We start from the raw sequence: 11,690 nt of genomic DNA, 5'->3' as shown, positions 1-11,690 counted from the left end.
ATATTAAGCGATCCTCTTTGGGTGCCGTTCATATTTATTATTGTGTGAATTTTGTATTCGAAAGTTGCACTTGGCTCGAGGTCCGTCGTCACCGACGGGTTGCGTGCTGGTTACGTGTACCACGGCGGGAGGTTCCTCATGTGTCGAGGGATTGTCCGCTGGTCGTCGTCCCCCCATCTTCAGGTTACGTGTATTGCATCGCGTAATTGGGAGATTTTATCGTGGATCTTGGAGGAGTTCGTTGCATCGTAAAAGATTGGGCCGAATTAGTGGCGCGTCCGAGGTCGTGCCCTCCTCAGTTGGTATCAGAGTATTACATCATGGAAAGAAAAAGAGTCCTACTATGATACAAAGACTAAGACAAGATCAGATTGGTCTGGTTCGGTCAACAAGATTAAAAATAGAGAGCTATTTATTTTTCTACCATGGAAAGAGAAGACACGTGAAGCTGCCAGGAGGAGTCCTGATGTGCGTGAATATATTTCATTATGTTCTGTTGTTGGCTGGGGCCCATCCCAAAGAGATCCGCAAGATATTGTGTCAAGTTTAGAGTTCTATTTAGGAAAAATATTGAGTCATTTCCTGTCTTTAGTTGTTTTCGTTTGGAAGTCAGGAATAGATATACGAAAGCTTGCGTGTGTTTAATCATTTTCAAGTTTAGAGTTCTATTTAAGAAAAATATCAAGTCATTTCTGTCTTTAGTTGTTTCCGTTTGGAAGTCAGGAATAGATACGAAAGCTTGCGTGTGTTTAATCATTGTTAGATGGGTCAGTTATACTAGTATAAATAGCCATATCACGTTCCATGTAAAGGCATGTTATTTTATGAATAAAACGATTTTTTTTGGTAAATACCCATATCAAGTTTTAGGGGAAGCTGTCTAAAAATCCCTAAGTTTTGAAGAAAGCTTAAAAAAACCTCTGTATTGCGATTTCTCGACGAGAAAATTGTTTTGTGCGTGAGTACCGTCGTCGAGATTGGTTTTCTCGTATTGAGCCGCAAGGTTCAAACCATGTATTTCGTGTACATCGTGTGCGCGGGCAAGAGGTTGCTGCTATTGGTGTTGGAGTGTCGTGAAAGATCGGGCCGCAACAACATACCAGATCGCGTCACGAGGTTCGGTCCATATCAGCAGTCCAAAAGAATGGGCCCTAGACATTGTCCATCATCCATTGTTATTATTGTCCAGGTGTATTACTATAATTCATGCCCTGCCATCGCAAACATGAACTTGATGTCATCCAATCTTCCAAGGCCTATCATGGTCGTGCACTGTAATATTATAATTCATGAACATTTTGTCTGCTCAATATCAAAATAAGCTCGTTTGCTAGTTATATTTCATTACAAATACTCCTACTTCTTTTGAGATGCAATTATAAATACTGTTTACAAATTTCCTAAAAAAAAGAAAGTAAAAAAAACTCTTTGAAAACAAAAAGTACAAACGAAATTCTCCGGAAGTCGATTGTATGTGGGTCCTATAGTTGGATCTATAGCTGTCTCCCACGCAACCCTAAAAAAAAAGCTGTCTCCCACGCAATTTTCTTCAGTGGCTCGAACGCCACGCGACCCACGCATAAACTCGCCTCGGAGCGGAAACTGAAGAAACCCAAACAGGAGCGGAAAGCAGCGGCGGCGGCGATGGCGGGCGGTGACCGGGAGAGGGATGTCGAGGAGGAGACGCGCAACCAGATGATGCAGAACCTCTTCGGCGACCAGTCTGAGGACGAAGAGGAGGACGACCCCATCGAGGTCGCCGACGATGACGACCAGGGGCCGCCACAGCAGATGCAGCGCCATCGCCAAGTTCTGGACCAAGAGGAGGACGAGGAGGAAGAAGACGAGGGACGCAGCCACGGCCCTTCCCACGACGCCTACCACTCGGTAACACACATCCAGTCCCCTTCTCGCCGTGATTGATCTCCCCTGCTCTACTCTCTCAATCCCCATCCTGGGCTAGGGCTTAGTTTTCTCTTTGGGGAACTGTCGATTCGAAGCCTCGAGACCGGGCCCAAAATTGCTCGAGAAATTGTGGGCTTATGTTTTTAATTGATCCTGGGAAATCTAACTGAAACATTTTGAAGTAGAAATTCGTAAGTTTAGGCGAGGTGGAGAATTGTAGGCGCGTGCATGCGCCAGCTTGCTGATTGTTGTGTGATGCAATCTCTGTATATCCTGGGAATTTTGTGTAGCAACTAGCAAGTGATTGGAACAACGATGACTCTTACTTTTAAAATGAATCTTTAAATCTGGAATGTTGGTCTTGCTAAAGAGTTAAAGATATGCTCCTGTAGATTTCTTCATATCCCTAATTCTGCGTCGACATTGATTAAGCCATCTGATGTGACATTTTCTTACTGATATGTTTATCCAGGAAGAAGGGGAGGGTGAGGCAGAGAATGGAGGGGAAGGAGAAGCGGAAGGAGAAGGTGAGAGTGAGGGCCAACTTGGAATGGAAGAGGAAAGTGAAACAGAGGCCCATCCTGCTGATCTTGATCAAGGAGAAAGTGACCCGGAAAAGGTTCAGAGCTCACCAGAAAGAGAACTGAGTGATGGGGTGATGCAAACTGACGCAAGAGGCATGGACAGTGAAGAAGATGGCTACGAGCAGCAGGCGGTTCCCAGTAGAAGAAGGGAAGTTGTTGCCTCTGAATCTGAGGGGTCTGAAGATAATTATTATGCTGGTCAAGCTCCTGAAGATGAGGAAGCTCCTCAAAGGAAACCAAGGCAAGGAAAACTAGAATGCTACTTTGTTAAATATTATGCGTTTTATGCTTGCTAGACCTGACATTACTAAGTAATTTGTTCCATGGTTGACTAAATGATTCATTATTTCGGCAGTGCATTCATATTCTTCTCTTATGTAGATCCTTCCCAATGGAGGAAGAGAGAGATCATGAAGTTGTCCGTGATGTGTTTGGTGATAGCGATGAAGATGAACCTGCTCCTTATCATGCCCCGCATGAAATTGACGAAGATTCCAATGTAAGATTCAAATCCCAAATTCTTCCTTTTTCATCCATTCAGTAAAATATAGAAATTCCAGATCTCCAGAAGCGATCTTAGTCACAGTTATGAGTCTAGACAGCAATGCGTAGCTGCTTACTGGATGATAAGGATAATGCGGTACATGTTAGTGTAACCGAGTTTTTTTTATCGACACAGAACAGTGGCAAATATGGTGGTCTTTTATCTCATTTTACCCTTGTATTTGCCATTTTGTGCTTCCCTAAATAAATCTTAGCTTAACTAAGTAGTCATGCGAACAACTTAAACCTTCTGCGTTTCTTGCATTTGTTCTGCATGAATATTGATCTGTGCTTCCAATCAGGTTTGATGATTTTTCCCATCTATTACACATTATCTTGTTATTTAAAGCCTTTTCATCTCTAGGCACACAATAAATTTCCCTTATTCTCTTCTTCTGTAGCCCATGGAGGATGAATTGCAATATGAGAAAGACTTGCAGCCAGATGATGTCGTGGCTGATGATGATATACGATATGATTCAGATGACAACCGCGAGCCAAAAACAAAAGAGAAGCCAGTTGGTCCACCGTTGAACTTGGTGGTTCCACGTCAGCAGCCACCAGCTCGACCGGACAGAGTGAGTTAACTTCACATTTAAATCTTGCCTTTCAGTCTCTCTCTCCCTCTCTGCGAGGGGTGCCTTTCAGTCTCTTCTCTCTCTTTTTTTCTGATGATATGGTTGAGTACTGGTGCATGTGGTTTATCATTTGATGGTTGATTACTGTTTGAAATCTGTAGACAACAGTCTCTTGGCTTTTGAAGTCTAGTAGCGATATTATCTTGTCTATATATAAGCCTGTTCTCTTAAGCTCAGCCTATTTGCTTTATTGTATCCAACAATTTTATTTTGACGTTGCATGCCTTTTTCTGTTGTGCATGGTGTACATGCACATCATTCTTTATTATTCTTTGCTATCTGTTACTCCTTAATAGTCTAACGGGTGATGTTCTGTTTTACACCTGGTATACACCTGTCTGGTATAATAAAATGACAAGGAAATAACTTGTGCTGTGATGATTGATGAGCAACATTGTTGGGAAGGAAATAACTCGTGTGTGATGATTGATGAACAACATTCTTGTACTTGATGGTGAAAACATTTTGGTCTAGATACATATCCTTATCATAGGTCATCTCATGTTCTATGGGCTTTGGTAAGAATGACAGAATGTTATGATCCATGCTGAATAGGTTTGCACTTCTGCAGCTATTCAGGCAGGGTTTTGTTACCTAATGATTTCTTATCTTGTAGATGAACGTGATCAAGGTATCAAACATAATGGGGATTGATCCGAGGCCTTTTGATCCCAAAACATATGTGGAAGAAGATGTTTACGTTACAGATGAATCTGGGACCAAGAAAAAAATACGACTGGAGGACAATATTGTGCGGTGGAGAACTGTCAAGAATGCTGATGGCACTACATCAGTAAGTGAAACATTTTTCATGCAGCAATGTAGTATTATGAAATCATTTGGTGTTATAGTCAGTTACAAACTTATGTTTACATTGCCATATTTTCAAATTCTCTCTCCTTGAAGTTGATATGGCATATTCCTATCTAGATTATGTCACCACTCTACTTATGACATCATGATGGTTTCATTGATCTTCTATGTTCTTTCAATTTGGCGATGTTCTTGTTTTCCTTACAGCTATCTTTTCCCTCCACCTTGAAGACCTATGCACGTGATGCATTTTTTTTGCTGCTGTATTACTGAGATTTGTTTTCCCCACCGATAATTGAAGCTTTGCACATTGATTTCTTGCAGGTTGAAAGTAATGCACGCTTTGTCAAATGGAAAGATGGAACCATGCAGCTGCTGATTGGTAATGAAGTTCTTGATATATCCGTACATGAAGCAAATCATGATCAGTCCCATCTGTTTCTGAGGAGTGGGAAGGTAAACTATTTCTTGTCTGCTTTCCAATTGCATTTCGTACGGCCTCTTTGTTCATCTATACTCTCAACATCATCCATAATAAGTTTCACTGGCTTGATTATTTTTGAATCATAATGCAGGGAGTTCTACAATCACAAGGAAGACTTCTACAGAAAATGAGATTTATGCCATCTTCCTTGTCTTCAAAGTCACATCGTTTATTAACCGCTCTTGTTGATTCCCAGAACAAGAAAACTGTTAAGATGCAAAAGTGGTATGATGCTAAGGATCCTGAGAGAGTGAAGCAGGAAAAAGAAAGGGTAACAAAAACTCCACTGTTTAGTCCAGTGGTTGAATATGCTCATTGACTTGTCCATGATTTGTGTTTGCCGAACTTAGCTGCTTAAGCTAAGGCTCCTATGTCAGATATAAAAACACTTGTGTCTTGTTACACGTCCACTTTCCATGCATCTCTCTTACTGATAGCCATAGGGGCTTGCCATGTTCTCCACATGTATGTTTCTTTTTCCCTAAGATAGTTGAATTACTACTTCCTAGTAGGGTCTGCAGCGCTTCATGCTGGTGCTGGGAACCTCATGAAGAGCATGTTTTTACCATATTAAGCCTACAAATGCAATGTTCCCCATTATCAGAGAACAAAAAATGGGTGGCTGTTTCACCAGAAAAACAGAATCCAGCCCAGCCCAGCCCTTTGCTCTGCTCGTCCTCTCTCTGCTTGATCTTCAAATTCCTGCTTTCCCTCCCTGCTGGATCATGGGACTTGATGACTGGATAAACCCTATTGGACGTTCGGTCAACCCTTAGCAGCTTCCATTCTCAGAACATTGGACGAGTCCGACAGTTTTATTTGTGTTTCCTCTTTTCTATAGCCCTGAAACGATGGGAGGATGAGTTCTAAGATCAGAAACCTGTAGAGATTTGTACTCACTCCTCTAGACAACCATTTGACACGAAACCCCTTGCTTTCATGAATCCGTTGCAGAAGACACATGAGAAAATTGACCTTTAAATGTATTGCCTAAGTCATCTATTAATCAATGTTGGCCCCCACTTATTTTGGTCTGAACCTCTGCCATTGCATACATACCAACACATAAGTCAACATTAATAAACCCATTTTGTTTTGTAGAGTTTGAGCTTGACTGGTTCAGAAGTTCTTCTCTGTGTTTCTTGTTCCATTCAGTAAGTGTCAGCCTAACTGATCTAAGGGTAGGGTCTAATAGTTCTTGTACTAATGATTCGATTTGTAATCTCATGATTATGGTTAGGGGTTCTCAACCCGGTTTGGATACAAACTATGGAAACCGATGAATATGGCTGTAGTTCATTTCCTTAACTAGCTCCAACCACGTTGGCTAAAACAGTACAAAGAGAAAATGAGTAATGGATTCAACAGGTTGAGTCTGATCGTATTTGAAGTCTTGAACACCCTGAATTGTCCATAGCGTTCAGTGTGACACAGTACAACCAACACTCCAAACATCAAATCAAGTGAAGTTGCCATTTATGAAGGTGCAACAATAAATTGTGATTCTTGTCCCATTCTGGAGGCATATTAATTGTGTTCATTGCTGACCTCTTTTTCCGTTTTCCCCCACCAAAACCGATTTTGTATGCATTTTCAGCAAAGTTTTTCCTTTTTCACTGACATAGTAATTATGCAGGCTGAGGGCCAAAGTATTAGAGCTCATTCAATTCTTCAACGCAAACGAGAAAAGGTGAACCGCAAATACACACAACCTGCCAGGCAAAGAAGGCAGCTTTCTCCAGGGTTTTTGGAAGATGCATTAGATGAGGTGGGTTGTTGTTTCGCTGCTTTTTGCCAATCAAGAAGATTATGGTACAACTAGCTATTCTGGTATATACAGTGTTAGTTTTAAGAATAAATGATATACAGTGTAAGCACAGTTTCTCTTGACCTACACTAGTAAATGTCATTTAACAATCACCAATCATTTAGATCTAACTGTATATTTCTTTTATATTTTAATCACAGATCTAGTGTGAACTTATTAAAGCTTACTCTAGGTCATACTATGGGAAGTATAGTTCTGTATGAAATTCATTTCATGCTTCCCTAGTTTACTCCAACTCTGGGTTACCTTCTTGAATGTACATCTGCAATTTTTGCCTAGGTGGGTAATTTTATTCTGATACTGTCATGTTGCCATGGGACCTGGAGATACATGCTCAGTAGCTGTTTTTGTAAGACTAGAGAGTATGAAGTGCTGTGCTGATTTACTTGCCTGGATAACTTTTTCTTAGATTGAATTAAATAAGTGAGGTTGTATTTGTGGGCTGTGGGTGACTACTGTGTTGTCTTGGGACATGAATGCTATTCTTGTGTGTTACTAGCTCCGCTCTTCCGGGTAGTAGCGGAATGTGGCAAGAATTCATTGAACATATACTTACTTTTGGCAGGATGAGGAGACTGACAACCACTACAGCTCTCGGCGAATGGCATCTCGTGGTCATTTTGAGGATGACTTGGAGGCTGAAGCACTAGGTGAAAGGCGTATAATTAACGCAAAGAAGGTGGATAACTGGGCAAAGATGCATTCTCATTTGAACAAATTTATTACTGTCAATGCTTACATGTATTCTGTGCACATTCTCAGTCGAATATGAGCAGAGGTGTTCCTCGCAAACCGTCCTTCCCTCCTTCTCGCCCGGCGAGACGCCAGGAGTACTCTGAGAGTGAAAGGGAGGAGTCAGAGTATGAAACTTTAGGCGAGGACATTGAGCACTCTCCCACCGGTGGAAGGGAAGAGCTGGATGAGGAGGATGAATATGAGGAAGACCCGGAGCCTATGTCAGATGAAGGAATCCAGGTAAGATGCCACTGCCTCAAACTTCAGTTTTCCTTTTAAGAAGTAGGTTGTGTGGTAAACTGCAGTAACCATCCAATTTAGCAAGAGTCAGGTCCTCTTACCTGGCATACACGGTAAAGAATTAAGTAGTTCAATAACAGGCAAACACAAGATTGCTTGTAACTCTGACATTAGGAATACGGTCGCCAATTTGAATTGAAATTTTAGATGTCGGACTTTGTAGATAGTTTTCTTTCGCTCTGCTGCCGTGTTGATCTGAGAGTGAGATGGTAACCAGAACAGAAGGAAGCACCATGATTTCCATTTAACCTGTCATTCAGTCATGGCCGACTGACTACTCAATGGAGGAAAGATGGTAATAATGTTAATCAAACTGGAACTGGCTGTGCAGGAACCAAAGCGGAAGAGAGAGTCAGCAGTGGGTGGGAGCCAAAGGCGCAGGGAGGTGGACTCGGACGAGGATTCCCCGCCGAGGAAACAGCCTGCGACTGTTCATCGCCGGAAGGGCGTTGTTTTTGAAAGCGACGACGAAGATGAGTGAAGGAGGAGAAAATAGAACTTCGCTAACGTACATTTGTCTCTGCTGCCAAAAGTGTTGTTGAATATTGGATGGGCTATGTGTGAATGTTGTTCATTTAGAAACAAAAAAAGATGTCAGTTGTCCGTTGTTCGGTGCCCAAGTGCAGATCATGAACAGTGAATTCAAATAAAATAGCAAAAGAATTCAAAATAATCTGATATTTTTTGGCATCAGAGATGCTTGAATGTGCAAAAATTTGTGGCAAAATGACATTCGAGCTCTTGAGAGAAAAATTGTGTCTCAGAGAAACTTAAAAAAACACTGTTTGGAGCAGATTTTTTTTTGTCAAGACTTCCTTCAGTGTTATTTTGCCATGATAAGCATCTTTTATGCCAAAAATTGCCATTTTCTTTGAATTTACTGTTCATCCGATGCACATGGCACTCACACTAGAGCATCTTTGAGGGAAAAGAAGCAGTTTTTCCTTCTGAATTTATTTACTGTTTATTGGTGCACGTGGCGCTTTGGCCGAATAATCGACTAAAGTGTGCCGTGTTTATAAGTACTCATATTTTTGTTTTCTTGAGAAAAAGTACTCCTATATATATTGTCAGGGGGCCAGGCCATGCGTGCTGCTTCACTATTGGGCCAGCTGGCGCATGTGGGCTGGCCTGTAAACTGTTTTGGTGTGCCTGTTATCTTGAAGCCCCAGGCCTGTAGTAGGGCATCCATTGGCAATGCCTGGATAAAAGAAAGAAGTCGTCTATATATTTTAGCAAGGGGTGCCCGCAACAGAGAAGGGATAGTATAAAAAATATTATGCATGTTCATAATAAGTCGCTAAGTGACAGATACTTAGGTATGCCCACGGATGTTGGCCAATCCAAAATGGGAAAATTTAAATACCTAAGGGACAGAATATGGGAAAAGATAAGAGGATGGATGTAGAAGCTATTATTAGCTGCAGGAAAGGAGGTGTTAATAAAGTCGGTCGCCCAAGCTATACCAGTATACTTAATGGCGTGTTTCCGGCTACCGAGAGGATTGTGTGAGAACATAACCTCGATCATACGACAGTTTTGGTGGGGGAGTAAGCAAGGGAAGTGGAAACCAGCCTGGGTTTCTTGGGATGTGTTGACACACCCTAAACACTTGAAAGGCTTGGGATTTCGAGATATGGAGATCTTTAATCTGGCTTTGCTGGCCAGACAATCATGGAGGATTCTGCAAGATCCCTCCTCTCTTAGTGCGAGACTGTTGAAAGTTGTTTACTACCCCCAAAGCTCGATCCTCGAAGCGGAGTTGGGCAATCATCCGTCACAAATATGGAGAGCTATCATCGATGGACGGGATATTTTGAAGCAAGGGCTCATTCGTAGAATTGGCAATGGGGCTACAACAGACAGCTGGGAGACCAACTGGATCCCCAGAACAGGCCCGATGAGGCCCATCACCTCGCTGGTTGCAAACCCTCCCACCCGGGTTGCTGAGTTAATTGATGTCACCACGCCCACTTGGGGAGAGCAGCTCATCCGTTTTGTATTCATGTCTTTTGATGCAGATGCAATTCTAGCTATCCCACTATGCACGCGTAACATCGAGGATTTTTGGGCCTGGAGCGGGGAACGTGGGGGTACTTTCTCAGTCAAATCAGCCTATCACATGGTGCTGAATACCAAATATCAGAGGGAGAATTGGATAGAAGAAAAAGCTGGGATCTCAGAGTTGGCTCCGGAAGGAAAAGCGTGGATGTCACTGTGGCATACAAAGGTCCCGTCGAAGCAGAAAGTTTTTGCATGGCGTTTAGCCCAGCACTCAGTACCTACAGCCGACATTTTGCACCACCGTCACATGTCACAGTCTCCCCTATATGCTCTGTGTGGAACCCCGGACTCGTGGAGGCATGCAATGTTGGACTGCACCATGTCGAGGTGCATTTGGGCATGATCGGATGAACACTTGGTGGAACAGATCAGTTTGAACACCGATGCAAGTGCCAAACACTGGCTCTTCGCGATGCATGAGGCACTGTCACAACCAGAGTTTGTAAGACTGATTATAACACTCTGGGCTGTTTGGAGAGCGAGGAGGAAGGCAATATATGAAGATATTTTTACCAGCCCTATGTCCACTCATCAGTTTATCAATGCTTATTTGGGTGATCTTCAGGATATTGCAGCCCCAGGAAGGAATGCCACAGTCCAGCCTATTCTGAGGCCAACACAATGGCAACGCCCGCCGGCGAGCCTGGCCAAGATAAACGTTGACGCAGCAACTAAAGGTGGGAGAAGGGGGGCGGTAGCTGCTCTTTGCCGTGACCATGTTGGAAACTTCTTGGGGGCATCGGTGGTCAGCTTCAAAGGGATTGGAGATGCTGCAACACTGGAGGCTTTGGCCGTCAGGGAGGCGTTAGCACTCGCTCAGGATCTGAATGAACCAAAGATACATATAGCTTCTGACTGCAAGGTGGTGGTGGACGACATCGAGCATCGGAGTATGACAAGTTACGGAGCGATTATACATGAAATCATAGTCTAGTAATACCTTTACTTTTTGTAATTTCGTCCATGAATTTAGGAGCTCGAATTTCGAGGCTCACAATCTAGCGAAGCATGCTTTTAAGTTAGGGGTGTGTCGCCATGTCTGGTTAGGACACACCGAAAATCTTTTGTTCGTCCCTGTAAACATTGTGACGTCATAATAAGAGCTTCGTGTGATTGTCTCAAAAAATAAATAAAAGAAGGAAGTATATATTTCATCCCCAAATGTGGCCTGGCAGACGAATAACCCCTTAAACTCAAATTTTGTACGATATACACCCTAAAATCCTCAAAACCGAATAAATATTTGCCACTGAAACAAGTATGCTTTGCTTCTCTAAGCAAAAGATAGTGATCAGGGTGCACATGATGTGCGTCAAATGCCGGTCCAAGGCTAAAAACCGGATAAAAATGGGGTTAGTTGCCTCGATATATGTGAGATGTACTTTGCTTCACCGGGTTCATATACTCTGCCATATCACTATCAGCTCAGGCTTCGTACTGATAAGTACCGTGATTCCGTAGGAGTGGAGCGTGTTGAGATATAAGGAGATGACAGGGACTGGCTGGAGGTGGTGAGAGATGGGGTGGCCGCCGTAAAAAAGCCAAAGTCAGCACCGAAGCTACAAACCTCATCGCCGGTTGAAACTTCACCACCAAAGGCTCAAACACCAGAGCAACAACCAGTGAGCCGGCCAGTGAGGGAGGTGCGTGGGAGCAGCATGCCGCCGAGCAGATGGACACCAACAAACCCCTAACCCCCTTCCAACAAACCTCTTTCTCACGCGCCCTGAAATCCCTAAATCATCAGCGGAACATATATAAAGATGGGCAGTCGGGTTCGCATTACGTACGGGAAC

At 42.9% G+C, this 11,690-nt stretch overlaps 1 protein-coding gene across 1 annotated transcript; it reads left to right on the top strand.

Annotated features, from left to right (window-relative positions):
* The first annotated feature begins 1,540 nt into the window (after window positions 1-1,540).
* On the top strand, window positions 1,541-8,503 carry LOC123052955 (protein LEO1 homolog). Its single transcript, XM_044476324.1, has 11 exons — window positions 1,541-1,887; window positions 2,378-2,730; window positions 2,871-2,988; window positions 3,434-3,610; window positions 4,287-4,463; window positions 4,808-4,939; window positions 5,059-5,238; window positions 6,604-6,735; window positions 7,361-7,474; window positions 7,558-7,770; window positions 8,162-8,503. Exons 1-11 carry the CDS (start codon window positions 1,645-1,647, stop codon window positions 8,309-8,311), a joined length of 1,989 nt encoding a protein of 662 aa, XP_044332259.1. The 5' UTR covers window positions 1,541-1,644; the 3' UTR covers window positions 8,312-8,503.
* The last annotated feature ends 3,187 nt before the right edge of the window (window positions 8,504-11,690 follow it).

This window comes from Triticum aestivum, chromosome 2D (genome assembly GCF_018294505.1).
Source record: "Triticum aestivum cultivar Chinese Spring chromosome 2D, IWGSC CS RefSeq v2.1, whole genome shotgun sequence".
Taxonomy (NCBI): domain Eukaryota; kingdom Viridiplantae; phylum Streptophyta; class Magnoliopsida; order Poales; family Poaceae; genus Triticum; species Triticum aestivum.
This window is presented reverse-complemented; position numbering and strand designations above follow the sequence as displayed.

Bases quoted from the DNA above. Each gene is read 5' to 3' on its own strand.
- LOC123052955 (XM_044476324.1), top strand. From the start codon at position 1,645: ATGGCGGGCGGTGACCGGGAGAGGGATGTCGAGGAGGAGACGCGCAAC. The intron at 4,464-4,807 runs GTAAGTGAAACA...GATTTCTTGCAG, and splicing joins ATGCTGATGGCACTACATCA to GTTGAAAGTAATGCACGCTT. The intron at 4,940-5,058 runs GTAAACTATTTC...ATCATAATGCAG, and splicing joins TGTTTCTGAGGAGTGGGAAG to GGAGTTCTACAATCACAAGG.